This window comes from Carcharhinus amblyrhynchos, chromosome 5, assembly GCF_965287045.1.
Source record: "Carcharhinus amblyrhynchos chromosome 5, sCarAmb.v2.hapA, whole genome shotgun sequence".
In the NCBI taxonomy this organism is placed as follows: domain Eukaryota; kingdom Metazoa; phylum Chordata; class Chondrichthyes; order Carcharhiniformes; family Carcharhinidae; genus Carcharhinus; species Carcharhinus amblyrhynchos.
In genome coordinates, this window is record NC_137328.1 from 52,967,295 (window position 1) to 52,985,489 (window position 18,195).

The 18,195-nt window shown below is 47.8% G+C and overlaps 1 protein-coding gene across 2 annotated transcripts in view; it reads right to left on the reverse strand.

Annotated features, from left to right (window-relative positions):
* The window catches only part of LOC145343032 (intracellular hyaluronan-binding protein 4-like), a 36,495-nt gene extending 27,339 nt beyond the window's left edge, over window positions 1–9,156 (reverse strand). For both annotated transcript variants that reach the window (XM_080188781.1, XM_080188780.1), the window contains exon 1: window positions 8,706–9,156. In XM_080188781.1, coding sequence (XP_080044907.1) covers window positions 8,706–9,069 — 364 coding nt within the window. In that variant the 5' untranslated portion in view covers window positions 9,070–9,156. The remainder of the gene's footprint in view (window positions 1–8,705) is intronic.
* Window positions 9,157–18,195: the final 9,039 nt, after the last annotated feature.

Below are 18,195 nucleotides of genomic sequence, written 5' to 3' on the forward strand. Positions count from 1 at the left end.
AAAAAATTAGCAACACAACAGGTTTTAAGCAAGTGCAGCATCAGGGAAAGGAAGAGGGAGGGAGGGAAGGAAGAATGAAGGGAAAATCTAAAAACTTAAATGACAAAAGATAAAATAACATGGTATTGGGACAAGTAAAGAAACAATGAGTCTGGAGAAGATGTAAATGGGTAAATCAGAATCACCAACACAGCTGGGCAGGGTTTATCTCTGAAACAGGCATACCCCCCTCCACCTTCCAGCATCTAAGCTTCAATGAGACAATGGAGGAGACTAAGGATAGACAGGAGTGTGGCTGTTTTTCAGACGTACTATTAAAATCGAGGCCCTGCCTGCCTGCCTGCTCAGATGGGTACTATTTCAAACAGCTTGGGAATTATCACTGGAGTCCTGGCGAATATTTATCCTCCTAACAACTGTTCAATGGCAACGACAGTATTCTATGCTGTTGATCGAGTTTGCTGCACACTGAATGGCTACTGCATTCCCTACATTATAATAAGTTCCACATTTCAAAAAGTACTTCATTGGCTATAAAATTCTTGGAGATATTCAATGATCATGAAATATGCTATACAGAAAGACTTGCATTTATATCTTACTCAAACTTTCCTTTGTTTTTTTCCCACATATCGCTTCCTACTCCGGTAGTTTTCCAGTTGCCAAAAAGGTCATTGGCCTAAAACGTTTGCCTCTGCAGGTGCTGCCTGTCTGAGTATTTCTGTTTTATTCTGCATTACATTGCATAAACCCTGGAAGGAATTCAATCAAGGGAGTTTAAAGTAGACCTGGTATTTCTTTCCAGCACCCTACAGAGGTTAGCAAGTGGGCAAACTGCTTAAAAGTCAATTAGTGCTTTTAGTAAAGATAAAAACACACTACAGCAAGAGGGAGTTTTTTTTAAGCAGTCTCTAGACAATCTGGTGTGATACCAACAGCATGTTGGCACAGTGATTAGCACTCCTGCATCACCCGGGCTTGAATCACTGTCCGTGCAGAGTCTGCACAGAACTCCAGATGCTCTGGTTTCCTCCCATAGTCTGAAAGACAGTCTGGTTAGGCGCATTGGCCATGCTAAATTCTCCCTCAGAACGTCCAAATTGGCATCAGAGTGTGGCAACTAGGGGATTTTCACAGGGACTTCATTGCAGTGTTAATAGAAGCCTACTTGTGACAATAAATAAAAAATGTCATTTATTAGTCGCAAGTAGGCTTACATTAACACTGGAATGAAGTTACTGTGAAAATCCCCTAGTCACCTTAAATACACCTAAAACTGTATGTCTAATCAAAAAAAATCCCTGAATTTGTAGTGGAATTTTATGGAAAGGACTGGATAATACAGAACTACAAATTCAAAAATGTCCTCTCTCTTCAATGATAAAATTACAAACCTACATCAATTTTACAGCAAATTGTATTGGACCCCAATGAGACACCCACATATAAATCCTTATTTTTAAATTTTCAAAAGGTGTCTATTTCAAATAGTTGGCTACCTTTGACAACATCCCTCAAAAAAAAGAGCTGTGACCCTCAGCGTGCAAAGTTCTGAATGGCCTAAAAACCATTCCACAAGCAACCATTGCCCAATGAGTCAAGATGCACAGTTTTAATTGCTTTTCCTGACACAATGATCATTTTTCAATTTGATTCCCTTTTAAAAAATAATTGTGTGTTCCTAGAAGGTATTTCTAGTTAATCATATCAAATGATGCAAAATACTAACTGACAAAGAGGACTTTTATTGTATGCATGTTAAACTTGGAGCGAAAAATGTGCACACTTTCATTATTCACAAAAGGAAATTTTTAATTATCCAAAGGTGTTTTTAAACTCCAGAACAGTGGAAGGTCAAAGGTTATAAAAAAATCATTTTGGGAACCAAAGGCCAAAGTTGAGGGAACAGTGAAAGATTATCAGATCATCCATTGCGCTATACTGGAAATCTTAATCTGCCCATTCAGCAAAACCAGCTCCATTTACACAGCATACTGAAAAATCCTTACTGGGTGGTTTTCTTTTGTCATTTCACAAATCTATAATGGGAGAATTATCATTGTATAGGAACTCTTCACTAAATTTAGTATCTTACTGCCAAGTTAAAAGATGTCTGGTTGCTTCTTAATAAATTTAAACAACTTGCACTTCTATGATCACATTTAAAATGTATAAGCCCTAACATATTAGAATAATCACAGAAAAATGGATGTGACAAGTGATATTAGGAGTGCAAAATCCAAAATCTTTATATCCCCTTTAACCATGGGCACGGTACCAGAAGATTGGAAAATAGCTAGCATTGTTTTTCTGTTTAACGGCAGAAGAGACAATTCAGGAAATTACAGGCCTGTGAGCCTTACAGTGGTGGGGAAATTATTGGAGAAGATTCTTAGAGACAGGATGTACTCACATTTGGAAGAGATTAGGCTTGTTAGCAATAGGCAGCATGGGTTTGTGAAGGGGAAGTTGTGTCTCACAAGCTTGGTTGAGCTCTCTGAGGAAGTGTCAGAAAAAAAGGAACAGGGCAATGGATGTTCAGTAAAGCCTTCGATTAGGTTCCTCATGGCAGGCTAATACAGAAGGTGAAGTCATTTGGTGTCTGAGGTGAGCTGGTAAGATGGATACAAAACTGGCTTGGGCACGGAAAGTAGAGTGTAGCATTGAAGAGTACTTTTCTAACTGGAGATCTGTGATAAACAGTTTTCCACAAGGTTCTGTGCTTGGGCCTCTGCTGTTCGTAATATATACAAATGATTTGGAGCAAAACGTAGGTGGTCTGATTTGTTAATTTGCAGATGATACAAAAATTGGGGGAGCAACAGATAGTGAGGAGGATTGTCAGAGGATATAACAGCATATATATCAGCTGGAAACCTGGGCTGAAAGATGGCAGATGGAAGTTAACCCAGACAAATGTGAGGTGATGCAATGGAAGGTTTACTGCAGAAAGAAAGTATACAGTAAATGGTAGAGCCCTTGGAAATATTAACATAGAGGGATCTAGGCATGCAGATCCACAGTTCCCTGAAAGTGGCAACTCAGGCGGATAAGGTGGTCAAAAAGGCACGTGGCATTCTGGCCTTCATCGCTCAGGGCACTGAGTATAGGAATCGGAAAATCATGTTGCAGTTGTATAAGACTTTGGTTAGGCTGCATTTGGCATATTGTGTACAATTCTGGTAGCCACACTACCAGAAGGATGTTGATGAATTGGAAAGGGTGCAGAAGAGATTTACCAGGATGTTGCTGGTTTGGAGGATATGGACTAAGAAACAGTGAACAAACTTGGACTGTTTTCACTGGGGCACAGGAGGACGAAGGGGGATCTTAATCGGAGCGTCAAAGGATGATAGAGGTTTACAAGATTATGACAGGCTTGGATAAAGCGGATAGTCAGAAGACATTTTCCCCCAGAGTCAAGGGTCAATTACTCAGTGGCATATGGGCATATGTTGGGGGGGGGGGTTTAAAAGAGATGTAAGGAGCAAGTTTTCACAGAGGGTAGTGAGTACCTAGAACACATTACCAGGAGAGGTGCTAGAATCAGATTTTACAATAACATTCATAGAACATAGAACATAGAACATAGAACATTACAGCGCAGAACAGGCCCTTCGGCCCACGATGTTGCGCCGACCAGTTACAAAAACAATGACCCACTAGCCCATACCAATCCCTTTTCGTCCATAAACCTATCCAGAGATCTCTTAAACGCCCCCAAACTAGACGCATTTACAACTGCAGCAGGCAGGGCATTCCAATCCCTCACCACCCGCTGGGTAAAGAACCTACCCCTGACATCCGTCCTGTAGCTACCCCCCCTTAATTTAAAGCCATGCCCCCTCGTGCTAGCTTTCTCCATCCGAGGAAAAAGGCTATCACTATCCACCCTATCTAAACCTCTAATCATCTTATATGTTTCAATAAGATCCCCTCTTAGCCGCCTTCTTTCCAACGAAAACAACCCTAAATCCCTCAGTCTCTCCTCATAGGACCTGCCCACCATACCAGGCACCATCCTAGTAAACCTCCTCTGCACCCTCTCCAACGCCTCCACATCCTTCTTGTAATGCGGGGACCAGAACTGCACACAGTACTCCAAGTGCGGCCGCACTAGAGTAGTGTACAGTTGCAACATTACACTGCGACTCCTAAGTTCAAACCCCCTACCAATAAACGCCAATACACCGTACGCCTTCTTAACTACCTTATCTACTTGATTCCCAACTTTCAGGGATCTATGTACACACACACCTAGATCCCTCTGTTCATCCACACTGTTCAAAGTCCTCCCGTTAGCCCTATACTCGACACATCTGTTGCTCCTACCAAAGTGAATTACCTCACACTTCTCCGCATTAAATTCCATCCGCCACCTCTCGGCCCAGCTCTGCAACCTATCTAAGTCTCCCTGCAGACTATGACACCCTTCCTCACAATCTACCACACCTCCAATTTTGGTGTCATCAGCAAATTTACTAATCCACCCAACTATACCCTCATCCAGATCATTAATAAAAATTACAAACAACAGTGGCCCCAAAACAGATCCCTGAGGCACACCACTCGTAACTGTACTCCATGATGAATATTTACCATCCACCACCACCCTCTGTCTCCTATCTGATAGCCAATTCCTGATCCAACTTCCTAGATTACCCACAATCCCATACATCTGCATTTTCTGAAGAAGCCTACCATGGTGAACCTTATCGAACGCCTTACTAAAATCCATGTATACCACGTCAACTGCCTTGCCCCCATCCACCTCTTTGGTCACCTTCTCAAAAAACTCAATAAGGTTAGTAAGGCACGACCTACCCGCTACAAAACCAAGAGGCATCTGAATAGATATGTGAATGGGTAGGGAATAGAGGGGTAGGGAATAGAGGGATATGGACCACGTAGAGGCAAGAAAATATTAGAGAGGCATCTGTGTTGGCACTGACTTGGTGAGCTGAAGGGCTTGCTCCTATGCTGTACTGATCATTGTTCTTTAACAATGGCTTGGCTAGAGGAGGGTTTCAAAGAAAGAAAAGGAATTCCAGAGTATTGGCTAAACAACTGAAGGCAGGGGCTCTGATGACAGAGACTGACCAGAATACTGGAATCTGGAGTTGACAAAGGCATCCAAGGGCAGAAAAATGGACTGATGCAGCTAATGTTGCAAAGCTGCAAGTAAGCAGTCTTTAAACTCAAGAAATTGTGAAGTAAGGCCCTAAACAAGCGGAGTTCAAAAACTCATTTCTCTTCCCTTGCCACATACAAATTGGCTTGTACCTGGGATATTTTCACTTGACATGGAGATGCCGGCGTTGGACTGGGGTAAGCACAGTGACAAGTCTCACAATACTAGGTTAAAGTGGACTTTAACCTGATGTTGAGACTTCTTACTTTATTTTGACTTAACAGACAAAGGGAACCGGGGCAGGGGGGGATCATAGCTCGACCATCTTCAGCTGCCTCATCCATGACTGTCCCTTCACAAGATTAGAGGGGATGTTTGCTGATTATTATGTATACAATGCCATTCACAACTCAAGATATTGAAGTTGTTTGTGTTTATACGCAGCAAGACCAGGATGATATTCAGCCTTGGGCTGATAGATGGAAATAACATTCATGCGTCAAGTGAGAGGCAGTGATCATTTCCAACATGAGAATATCTAACCTGCTTTTGATAGTCAAGGCTTTACCATTGCTGAATTCTCCAATATCAACATCCTAGGGACTACCAAGAATGAGAAAAATGAAACTGAGGCAGCCATATAATACTGTGCCTACTAGTACCGACCAGAGGCTGGAGTTCTGAGGCATGTAACTCACCACCCAACACACCAAAGCCTGCCCACTATCCACAAGACAAGAGAGTGACAGAATATTCTGCACTTGCCTGAATGAGTGCAGCTCCAACAGCACTCAAGAAGCATGACACTCTCCAGGAAAAAGTGACCTGTTTGAACTGAACTCAGCCATAAATACACATATTCAGTCCCTCCATCAGCAATGCAATGGCATCAGTGTGCACTAACAACAAGAAACACTGAAGCCACTCATCAAGGATACTTTGACAGCCCCCTCCAGCGTGACCCACATCCCCTCGCCCACCCTAACCTACATACCCCCACCCACTCCAACCTGACCCACATACCCCCTGCAGTGTCTATCCTTCAAAAAAAAACAAGGGCCACACATCTGATACCACTGCAAAATGCACCCAAACCACACATCATTCCGACTTGGAACTAACGACATGCCCATTCTTTCACTGCTGCTGGATCATAATCCTGAAATCCAGAAATCCACTTCCTAAAAGCATTGCAATCCACCTCCCCCTCCCCACAGACCCATGAACCACATCCCACCCCCCGACACCCTCTTTTCCCCCCACCCACTCTCCCCCCAGGCACTACCCCTCACCCCCCCCCCATGCGCTCTCCCCCGCACACTATCCCCCCTTCAGGCACCACCCCTCACCCCCACCATGCGCTCTCCCCTGCACACTATCCCCCCTTCAGGCACCACCCCTCACCCCCCCCGCCCCAATGCGCTCTCCCCCGCACACTATCCCACCCTTCAGGCAACACCCCGACCCCCCCAATCCCACACACTATCCCCCCTTCAGGCACAACCCCTCACCCCCCCCACATCCCGCACACTATCCCCCCTTCAGGCACCACCCCTCACCACCCCACCCCCATGCGCTCTCCCCCACACACTATCCCCCCTTCAGGCAACACCCCGACCCCCCCACCCCATCCCGCACACTATCCCCCCTTCAGGCAACACCCCGACCTCCCCCCCATCCCACTCCCCCCTTCAGGCAACACCCCCCCCCCACCCCGCTCTCCCCCCAGCCACCTCCCCCCACACCCCAACCCGCTCTCCCCCCAGCCACCTCCCCCCACACCCCAACCCGCTCTCCCCCCCCCAGCCACCTTCCCCCCACACCCCAACCCGCTCTCCCCCCCCCAGCCACCTTCCCCCCACACCCCAACCCGCTCTCCCCCCCCCAGCCACCTTCCCCCCTCCCCCCCCGCTCTCCCCCCCCGCTCTCCCCCCCCCCAGCCACCTTCCCCCCTCCCCCCCCGCTCTCCCCCCCCCAGCCACCTTCCCCCCTCCCCCCCCGCTCTCCCCCCCCCCAAGCCACCTTCCCCCCTCCCCCCCCGCTCTCCCCCCCCAGCCACCTTCCCCCCTCCCCCCCCGCTCTCCCCCCCCCAGCCACCTTCCCCCCTCCCCCCCCCGCAGCCACCTTCCCCCCTCCCCCCCCGCTCTCCCCCCCCAGCCACCTTCCCCCCTCCCCCCCCGCTCTCCCCCCCTCCCCCCCCGCTCTCCCCCCCCCCCAGCCACCTTCCCCCCTCCCCCCCCGCTCTCCCCCCCCCAGCCACCTTCCCCCCTCCCCCCCCCCAGCCACCTTCCCCCCTCCCCCCCCCCCCAGCCACCTTCCCCCCTTCCCCCCCCGCTCTCCCCCCCCCAGCCACCTTCCCCCCTTCCCCCCCCGCTCTCCCCCCCCCAGCCACCTTCCCCCCTTCCCCCCCCGCTCTCCCCCCCCCAGCCACCTTCCCCCCTCCCCCCCCGCTCTCCCCCCCCCAGCCACCTTCCCCCCTCCCCCCCCGCTCTCCCCCCCCCAGCCACCTTCCCCCCTCCCCACCCGCTCTCCCCCCCCCAGCCACCTTCCCCCCTCCCCCCCCGCTCTCCCCCCCCCAGCCACCTTCCCCCCTCCCCCCCCGCTCTCCCCCCCCCAGCCACCTTCCCCCCTCCCCCCCGCTCTCCCCCCCCCAGCCACCTTCCCCCCTCCCCCCCGCTCTCCCCCCCCCAAGCCACCTTCCCCCCTCCCCCCCCTCCCCCCCCCCAGCCACCTTCCCCCCTCCCCCCCCGCTCTCCCCCCCCCCAAGCCACCTTCCCCCCTCCCCCCCCTCCCCCCCCCCCAGCCACCTTCCCCCCTCCCCCCCCGCTCTCCCCCCCCCAGCCACCTTCCCCCCTCCCCCCCCCCCAGCCACCTTCCCCCCTCCCCCCCCCCAGCCACCTTCCCCCCTCCCCCCCCGCTCTCCCCCCCCCCCAGCCACCTTCCCCCCTCCCCCCCCGCTCTCCCCCCCCCCAGCCACCTTCCCCCCTCCCCCCCCGCTCTCCCCCCCCCAGCCACCTTCCCCCCTCCCCCCCCCAGCCACCTTCCCCCCTCCCCCCCCCAGCCACCTTCCCCCCTTCCCCCCCCGCTCTCCCCCCCCCAGCCACCTTCCCCCCTCCCCCCCCGCTCTCCCCCCCCCAGCCACCTTCCCCCCTCCCCCCCCGCTCTCCCCCCCCCAGCCACCTTCCCCCCTCCCCCCCCGCTCTCCCCCCCCCGCTCTTCCCCCCAGCCACCTTCCCCCCCCCCCGCTCTTCCCCCCAGCCACCTTCCCCCCCCCCCCAGTTCAAACCCTTCCTATTGCAAGCTATTTAATGAATTTCCTGCTGAATGCTGCATTTTATACGCACCACGTGTGGACTTTTTTTTTAAAAAGATATTAAACCCGAAACTACATTCGCACTCCTGCCCGACATCTTTACAAAATGAACAAGTTTGACTCGCCGGTCCCTGCTCTTTACCCCCGGGCAGGAGGGGGGAGGCCGCGGGCAGCCTGCTCTCCTCCCCGGTTATCTTCCACATGATTTGGGTGTCTCTCCCCCTGCCCAGTGCCGCAGAGCCCGGGGAGGGGGATACGGACCTTCTCTCCTCTGGCCGCTGCCCATGAAGACATTCTCGGTGCCGCCGGCTGCCCCGGGCCTGCTGCCGGCCTCACTGCCGGCCGGGATCTTGCGGGCTTTCTGAGACTCCCTCCTGCCGGCTTTGGCCGCGTTGGAGGCGGCGGCGGCGGCCGAGGTACCGCCGGACGCCCCGCTCCCGGCTCCTGCTCTGCTTTTCCGGCCTCCCTCCTCCTTTTTCTTCTTCTGCTTCTTCTCCTCGGCCTCCCGGAGGATGTCGAACGGATCCGACTCGTCGTCCAGGAGCTGGTCGAAGCGATTGGTGACGGCGCAGCCGAAAGTCTCCTGCATGGCGGCAGCGGGAGCGGCCAGAATAACTCCTTTCATAGCCTGAACCCGGCCCTGCTCCCTCCCTACCGCCGCCTCCTCCCCACAACCTCACACCGGTTTATAACTCTATTCTGGTCGGGCTCCCCCAGCTTTCCCGGAGCCCCTCCTCCGGCCGGCCCACACTCCCAATATGGCGCCTTTATTTACCTCCCTCCCCCCTTCCAGACAGGCTGCACAAACTCTGACTGAACAACTAACACCTCACACTCCACAAACATCATCCCCAACAAAAAATACTTCCAACATTCACCAATTCGCCTAAATCCTCCCCTCCCCCTTTTATTCTTCTTTTCTCATTCTGCTTGGTTCCTTTTATTCTTTTCTCCTTCTGCCTGGTCCTTTTTATTCTTCTTCTTGCCTGGTCCCTTTTATTTTTGTTTTCTCATTCTACCTAATGTTCTGCTCCCCCTAAATCCACAATTCCAAACTCCCCTTTTATATTTATTATTTTCAAGTCTTTTCTCATTTATTCCACTTTCCCCAGAAAACATCTACTTATTTTCTTTCTTCTCTGTTGGTGAAACTTGGTGCATCTCAACTGTATTCTAGAAAGTGCAGAAAATGTGTCAGCAGGTGTATGGATCTACAAAAATGAACATAAATAGACTTTTGTATTTTATGCCATTTGTTACTCTCTCTTAAAGAGGTTCTAAACTACTGCATTTGCCCTGAGTTATCTTGAACTGGAGTAACTGTTCTTTAGGTAAACGCAGAAAGTCAACTTGCACATAGCAAAAACAATCAGTTGAATGACTAGTTCATTTGTTTATAATCTGAGGCCAATAGTGCTACTGATTTTACTATGAACAATACTGCACTGGTGAAATTATTCCTGATGGTTATCACCATGACTTTGTAATTCACTGCATTGTATTCCTTGTTTATTGTTACAATAAAAATAATTATGCTTACAAGACAGTTAAATCAAAGGATTCAAATATCAGAAACCATTAGAGGAAAGCACAACACCTTTGACTGAATCCTCTGAAGAGAATGTTGTTAACAAAACATTCATTACATTAATTATTATTTGTAATTATATATAATAATTGTCAATATCCTGGGGTATTGAATATGGGAAGTTAGGATCAAGTGAAGTGGAGTTAGAGTATGGGAGTTAATTGGATCAGAGAGTACAGATGTAATTCAAGAGAACAGTAACATAGTGGTAATGTTACTGGAGCAGTGATGCAGAGACCCAGACAAATGCTCTGGGGACATTAGTTCAAACTCTCACATGGCAGCTGAGGGAATTTAAATTCAATTAATTAATAAATCTGGATTAAAAAGCTAGTCTCAGAGATGATGATCATGAAATTACTGGATTGTGGTAAAACCCATCTGTTTCACTTAATGCCCTTTGTGGAAGAAAATCTACTGTCCTTACCCAATCTGATCTGTAGGCGACTCCAGACAAACAGCAATCTGGTTAACTCAGTACCGTATCAAAAATTAAACAAGACCAGACAAGCTGCCCAGCATCGACCTAGACCCCAGATCAGTCAACACTGCAAGTCCTCTTCACTAACATCTGGGGACGTGCCAAACTTAGGAGAGCTGACCCAAAGACTAGTCAAGCAACAGCCTGACACACTCATGAGATCATATCTTACAGCCAAAGTCCTAGACTCATCCATCACAGTACCTGAGTGTGTCTGGTCCCTTTGGTGGTTCAGACAACCAGTGGTGGCAATACAGTGGTAAATAATCTGGGGGAGTGGTTCCAGGAGTCCTCATCAACATTGACTCTGGACTCCACAAATTTTCATGACATTAGGTCAAACAGCACGGTAGCACAGTGGTTAGCATTGCTGCTTCACAGCTCCAGGGACCTGGGTTCGATTCCCGACTTGGGTCATTGTCTGTGTGGAAATTGCACGTTCTTCTCATGTCTGTGTGTGTTTCCTCCAGGTACTCCGATTTCCTCCCACAGCCCAAAGATGTGCGGGTTGGTTGATTGGCCATGCTAAAATTGCCCCTTAGTGTCCTGAGATGTGTAGGTTAGGGGGATTAGTGGGTTAATATATCAGGATATGGGGGTAAGGCGTGGGTGGGATTGTGGTCGGTGCGGAGTCTGGTGAGCGCAATAGCCTCTTTCTGCACTGTTGTGTTTCTATGATTTCTACATAGGAAAGGAAATCTCATGCTACATGTATCACCCTCCCTCAGCTGATGAATTAGTGCTTCTCCTTGCTGAATGCAGCATGGAAGTTAGCAAAAACATAGAATGTACTCTGGGTGAGGCACTTCAATCACTTAGAATTATAAAAGAATTTGATGACATAGACAAAGAAAAGTACTTCCTTGGATGGAGAAATCAATAACAAGAGAATGCAACCTCTTAATTAGAGGTAGGCCAGCTGGTGGGGGAATCAGGGAACATTTTTCACACTAAATGTGGTGGAAATCTGGAGCTCCTCTGCCTCCTGAAGGATATGGATATTAAGACAATCAAACCTTTCAAGACTGGGATTGATGGATCTTTGTTAGGTAAGGGTAACAGTGATCTCATTGAGTGGTGGAATGGGGGCTGAATGGCTTACTCCCATTCCAATGTTTCTAAATCATGTATCATGTTTTTACTTTGATATACTATAAGCTCAGTATGTGGCACTCTCCACAGTAAGGAAGGATGGGTAACGATTGCTGACCTTGCAAGCGATGCTGACATCTCATGAAAGAATAAAAAGAACACTTGCCTCTGAGTCAACACTTTGAGTTCCAATTGCACTCTAATCTGGGCTGACACTTTCAGTGCAGCAGTGTCTTAGCCTGCAATGAACATAAGAACATAAGAAATAGGAGCAGGAGTAGGCCATCTAGCCCTTCGAGCCTGCCCCGCCATTCAATAAGATCATGGCTGATCTGTCGTGGCTCAGTTCCACATTCCCGGCCTCTCCCCATAATCCTTAATCCCCTCTCTTATCAAAAACCCATCAACCCGCGTCTTAAAAATATTTAGCGAGGTAGCGAGATTCACCACCCTTTGAGTGAAGAAGTTCCTCCTCAACTCCGTTCTAAACCGCCCCCCCTTTATCTTGAGGTTGTGTCCCCTAGTCCTACTGACCTTTCTGAGCGGGAAGAGTCTCTCCACCTCTATCCTATCCATCCCATTCATCATCTTATATGTCTCAATGAGATCTCCCCTCATTCTTCTAAACTCTAACGAGTACAAGCCTAGTTTATTCAGCCTCTCCTCATAGCTCAACCCCTTCAACTCCGGCATCAGCCTAGTAAACCTCCTCTGCACTCCCTCCAAGGCCAAAATATCCTTGCGTAAGTACGGCGCCCAAAACTGCACACAGTACTCCAGCTGCGGCCTCGCCAATGCCCTATACAGCCGCAGCAAGACCTCCCTACTTTTATATTCAATCCCCCTCGCTATGAAGGCCAGCATCCCATTAGCCTTCCTGACCACCTGCTGCACCTGCAGGCTGGGTTTTTGCGACTCATGCACAAGGACCCCAAGGTCCCTCTGCACCGTTGCCTGCTGCAGTTTTTCGCCACGTAAGTAATAATCCTTCCTACCATTATTCCTACCAAAGTAGACCACCTCGCAATTGCCAACATTAAATTCCATTTGCCAGTTCCTGGCCCATTCGCCCAGCCTATCTAGATCCTTCTGTAGACTCTCCACACCCTCCGCGCAATTTGCCGTTCCATCAATCTTGGTGTCATCAGCAAATTTCGACACCACACACTCGGTTCCCTCCTCCAGATCATCTATATAAATGGTAAATAGCTGAGGCCTCAGCACCGACCCCTGGGGCACTCCACTAGTCACCAACCACCAATCCGAATAACACCCATTGACCCCCACTCTCTGCCTCCTATTTGACAACCAATCCTCTATCCACGCTAACACCCTACCCCTAACTCCATATCCCTTGACCTTCTGCAATAACCTCTTGTGAGGTACCTTGTCGAACGCCTTCTGAAAATCAAGAAAGACCACATCCACTGGCTCTCCTCTATCCACCGCCCTAGACACATCCTCATAGAGCTCCAGTAAATTTGTCAGACACGACTTCCCCTTAACGAAACCGTGCTGCATCTGCTCTACCAAGCAATTCCCCTCAAGATGCCTCGCTATTTCCTCCTTGATGACGGATTCTAACATTTTACCTACAACAGACGTTAAACTAACCGGCCTATAATTCCCTGCCTTTTGCCTGGCACCCTTCTTAAACAACGGCGTAACATTAGCCGTTTTCCAATCTTCCGGCACTTACCCAGAATCCAGCGACGTTTGGAAAAAAACCACCAAGGCATCCAAATCTCAGCTAATATTATGTATCACACCAAGAGTAGGGTTTGAACTCACAATCTTCTGATCTAGAGGTAAGAATGCTGCTCCTGAGCCAGGGAAATAAAGGGAAGGTGCATAGGAATGAACACAGAAGGAAAATAAAGAAAAAGAAGCCCTTATCTCAGAAATGAATAAATACATTAGGAGACACAGCTTGGAGCAGAAACAAATAACTATAATTGGATGAATGAACATAAGAACATAAGAAATAGGAGCAGGAGTAGGCCATCTAGCCCTTCGAGCCTGCCCCGCCATTCAATAAGATCATGGCTGATCTGTCGCTGCTCAGTTCCACTTTCCCGCCCTCTCTCCATAACCCTTAATCCCCTCTCTTATCAAAAACCCATCAACCTGCGTCTTAAAAATATTTAGCGAGGCAGCCTCCACCACTTCAACGGGCAGAGAATTCCAGAGATTCACCACCCTTTGAGTGAAGAAGTTCCTCCTCAACTCCGTTCTAAACCACCCCCCCTTTATCTTGAGGCTGTGCCCCCTAGTCCTACTGTCTTTTTTGAGCGGGAAGAGTCTTTCCACCTCTATCCTATCCATCCCATTCATCATCTTATATGTCTCAATGAGATCTCCCCTCATTCTTCTAAACTCTAACGAGTACAAGCCTAGTTTATTCAGCCTCTCCTCATAGCTCAACACCCTCAACTCCGGCATCAGCCTAGTAAACCTCCTCTGCACTCCTTCCAAGGCCAAAATGTCTTTGCGCAGGTGCGGCGCCCAAAGCTGCACACAGTACTCCAGCTGCAGCCTCACCAATGCCCTGTACAGCTGCAGCAAGACCTCCCTACTTTTATATTCAATCCCCCTCGCTATGAAGGCCAGCATCCCATTCGCCTTCCTGACCACTTGCTGCACCTGCAAGCTGGGTTTTTGCGACTCATGCACAAGGACCCCGAGGTCCCTCTGCACTGTCGCCTGCTGCAGTTTTTCGCCCCGTAAGTAATAGTCCTTCCTACCATTCTTCCTACCAAAGTGGACCACCTCACACTTGCCAACATTAAATTCCATTTGCCATTTCCTGGCCCATTCGCCCAGCCTATCTAGATCCTTCTGCAGACTCTCCACACCCTCCGCACAATTTGCCATTCCCCCAATCTTGGTTCCAATCAATGGATCCAGTTGGAATAACTAAGATTATAATGAGAAACTATGTAGAAAGGGAGAAAAACAGGTAATAAATGATGCTGAGCAGAAACAAAAGAAGTGAAGAGGTATAGTTTATGTTGGAAAGAAAAAATTAACAGGAGTGAGAAAAGAGTAACAATGAAGGTGAAGAAGAAGTCAATATGCCTGCTTAAAAGATTTTAGGTGAAAATATAGATGTGTTCGGCAACAGTGAAGTGTCAAAGTACTTTTCAACTGAATTCTGAAAAACTTGGAGCTAATCAGATTGCATTCATGAACTTTAGCTCTTGAAAGCCAGAGTTACTTCATAAATCATGAGAGGCATTGAGTGCCCTATCGACATAATTATAGTCCCAATAAAATCAATAATAAATATGTGAATATGCTTAGTTGCAAACTCAGTGAAGTAAAGCCGCCTATATAATGTTGCCAGCCACACCCCAGTGATAGCATAAAAGCAAAATACTGCAGCTGCTGGAAATGTAAAATAGAAACAGATAATGCTGGAAAAACACAGCAGGTCTGGCAGCATCTGTAGAGAGAAACAGTGTTAATGTTTCAAATCTGTTTTTTCTCTCCACAGATGCTGTCAGACTTGCTGAGTTTTTCCAACACTTTCTGTTTTTATCCCAGTGTAGCAAGCACTCCGGCTTCTGAGTTAGGTGGTTGTATGTTCAAGTCTCATATCAGACAAAACAAATCAAAGCTAATAGTGCAGTGTTGTAATAAGGCGGTGCTGCACTGTCAGAAGTGCCAGGCAAGATTTTAAACCAAGACTCTTCAGCCCTTTTGGTTGTACATAAGAGGAAAACAAAAGAATTGTTCCCTCTGTCCTGGCATTATCGCATTGGCATTAGTGACATCTTGATATGCTCAAATTGACTTGTTTCCTCCACTACAACAGTGACCATACATCGAAGATGCTTTATTGGCTGTAAAGTGCCTTGGGAATAAATATTGGCCAGAACTTTAGGAAAGCTCCCCTGTTCATCTTCAAATATTGTTCATATCGATATAAACGAGCAGGCAAAGTTTTGATTTAAAATATCATTCAAAAGACATTGCCAGCAATAATGAGCTACTCCCTCGCTGCTGCACTGAATTTCTTTTATTACAATTAAATCTCATGTTTACAGAAGCACAAACACAATTTTTCTACTATTTAGTGGGGATGAAAGAACAGAATTTGGTTCAAGATTCAGTGAAAAGCTGTGCCTCTAACCATAAACCATTTCATGTTTGTCTCTCAATTGTATTTACAGTTCAATCAGTCATTGAAAACAGTCTCAGTGGTATAATCTTTGGTACAAAATGTGTCATAAGAACATAAGAAATAGGAGCAGGAGTAGGCCATCTAGCCCTTCGAGCCTGTCCCGCCACTCATGGCTGATCTGAAGTGGATCAGTTCCACTTTCCCGTTTTTTCCCCATAACCCTTAATTCCCTTGTCTGTCAAAAACCTATCTACCTGTGTCTTAAAAATATTTAGCGAGGTAGCCTCCACCACTTCAACGGGCAGAGAATTCCAGAGATTCACCACCCTTTGAGTGAAGAAGTTCCTCCTCAATTCTGTTCTAAACTGCCCCCCTCCCCTTATCTTGAGGCTGTGCCCTCTAGTCCTGCTGTCTTTTCTGAGTGGGAATAATCCCTCTACCTCTACCCTATCCATCCCCTTCATTATCTTATACATCTCTATAAGAATCCCCCCTCGTCCTTCTAAACTCCAACGAGTACAGACCCAGTCTATTTAGTCTCTCTTCATAGTCTAACCCCCTCATCTCCGGTATCAGCCTAGTGAACCTCCTCTGCACTCCCTCCAAGGCCAAAATATCCTTGTGCAAGTGCGGCAACCAAAACTGCACACAGTACTCCAGCTGCAGCCTCACCAGTACCCTGTACAGTTGCAGCAAGACCTCCCTGCTTTTATATTCTATCCCCCTCGCTATAAAGGCCAGCATCCCATTCGTCTTCTTGATCACCTGCTGCACCTGCAGACTGGGTTTTTGCGACTCATGCACAAGGACCCCCAGGTCCCTCTGCACCGTAGCATGCTGCAGCTTTTTGCCCTTTAAATAGTAATCCCTCCTACTATTATTCCTGTCAAAGTGGATAACCTCACACATGCTAACATTGTACTCCATCTGCCAGGTCCTCACCCACTCGCTCAGCCTATCCAGATCCCTCTGCAGACTTTCCACACCCTCCGCACAATTTGCTTTTCCACTCATCTTTGTGTCATCAGCAAATTTTGTCACCCTACACTCAGCCCCCTCCTCCAGATCATCTATATAAATGGTAAATAGTTCAGTCCCCAGCACCGATCCCTGCGGCACTCCACTAGTCACCAACCGCCAATCAGAATAGCACCCATTGATACCAACTCTCTGCCTCCTATTAGACAACCAATCCTCTATCCACGCTAACACCTTACCCCCAACTCCATGCCCCCAACCTTCTGAAGCAACTTTTGTGCGGCACCTTATCAAACACCTTTTGAAAATCGAGAAACACCACATCCACCAGTTCCCCTCTGTCTACCACACTAGTCACATCCTCATAGAAATCCAATAAATTCGTCAAACACGGCTTCCCCATAACGAATCCGTGCTGCGTCTGCTCTATCAAACCATTCCTTTCCAGGTGCCTCGCTATTTCTTCTTTGATGACGGATTCAAGCATTTTTCCAACAACAGACGTTAAACTAACTGGCCTATTATTCCCTGCCTTTTGCCTGCTACCTTTTTTAAACAGCAGCGTAACATTAGCCGTTTTCCAATCTTCCAGCACTTCCCTGGAATCCAGCGAAGTTTGGTAAATAATCACTAAGACATCTACTATCACCTCTGCCATTTCCTTCAGAACCTTGGGATGCATTCCATCCAGTCCTGGGGACTTGTCCACCATCAGTCCCACTAGTCGATCAACTTCAGTTCAGCCCTTCAACCTGAAGAAGAAAAGGATACATAACATATAAGCTGCATTGAAGGAAGAGTTTGAAGATGCTAAATCCTTTACTAGTGCCATCGGTTCAGCAGCTTTCAATTCACTTGTGCTCTGCCTGAAAGACAGGTCCTTGGCTCATTGTCTGGCTGGTTCCTCACCCATAGCTGTTGCTTGTGGTCAGTGGCATGTTGTTATTGCCTTCCACACAGGGCTAGAGTGGGGAAACAGCTAGATCCAGCCACCTAGCTAACTGAGCTAAACAGCCCCATTCTTTTGCTCATCGTTTATCACCTTGCTCATCGGTGACATTGAATCAAGGGATTTTCAATACACATTGTAAGTGCATCGTGAAATGTCATTGCCTGGGAATGTTGATAAAAATAACAGTTGATTGCAACAACATTTACAGGAGTCCATCAAGATATGGCTGTCTACCTTTTCAAGATATAGGTTTTTTGAGAACACATGCAGAAAAGTACTTATACTCAAGTGTTTATATTTATAATAGAAAACTATACACGTCCTCCAACTGGGTGACCACCTGGTTGCCACTTCTGAGATCTGATGTGGAACATAATTTTTTAACCTTTGTTTCCAGATTAGTGTTGAATTCTTGCAGCCAAGAATCAGGGTTAAAGTATTACATTTCTTCAAAAAAAATCACACTTTATATCATGTTAAGAAGTAAATAAAAATTTCAGGTAAATACTTTTCTAGAACAAGTGTAGGGTTATG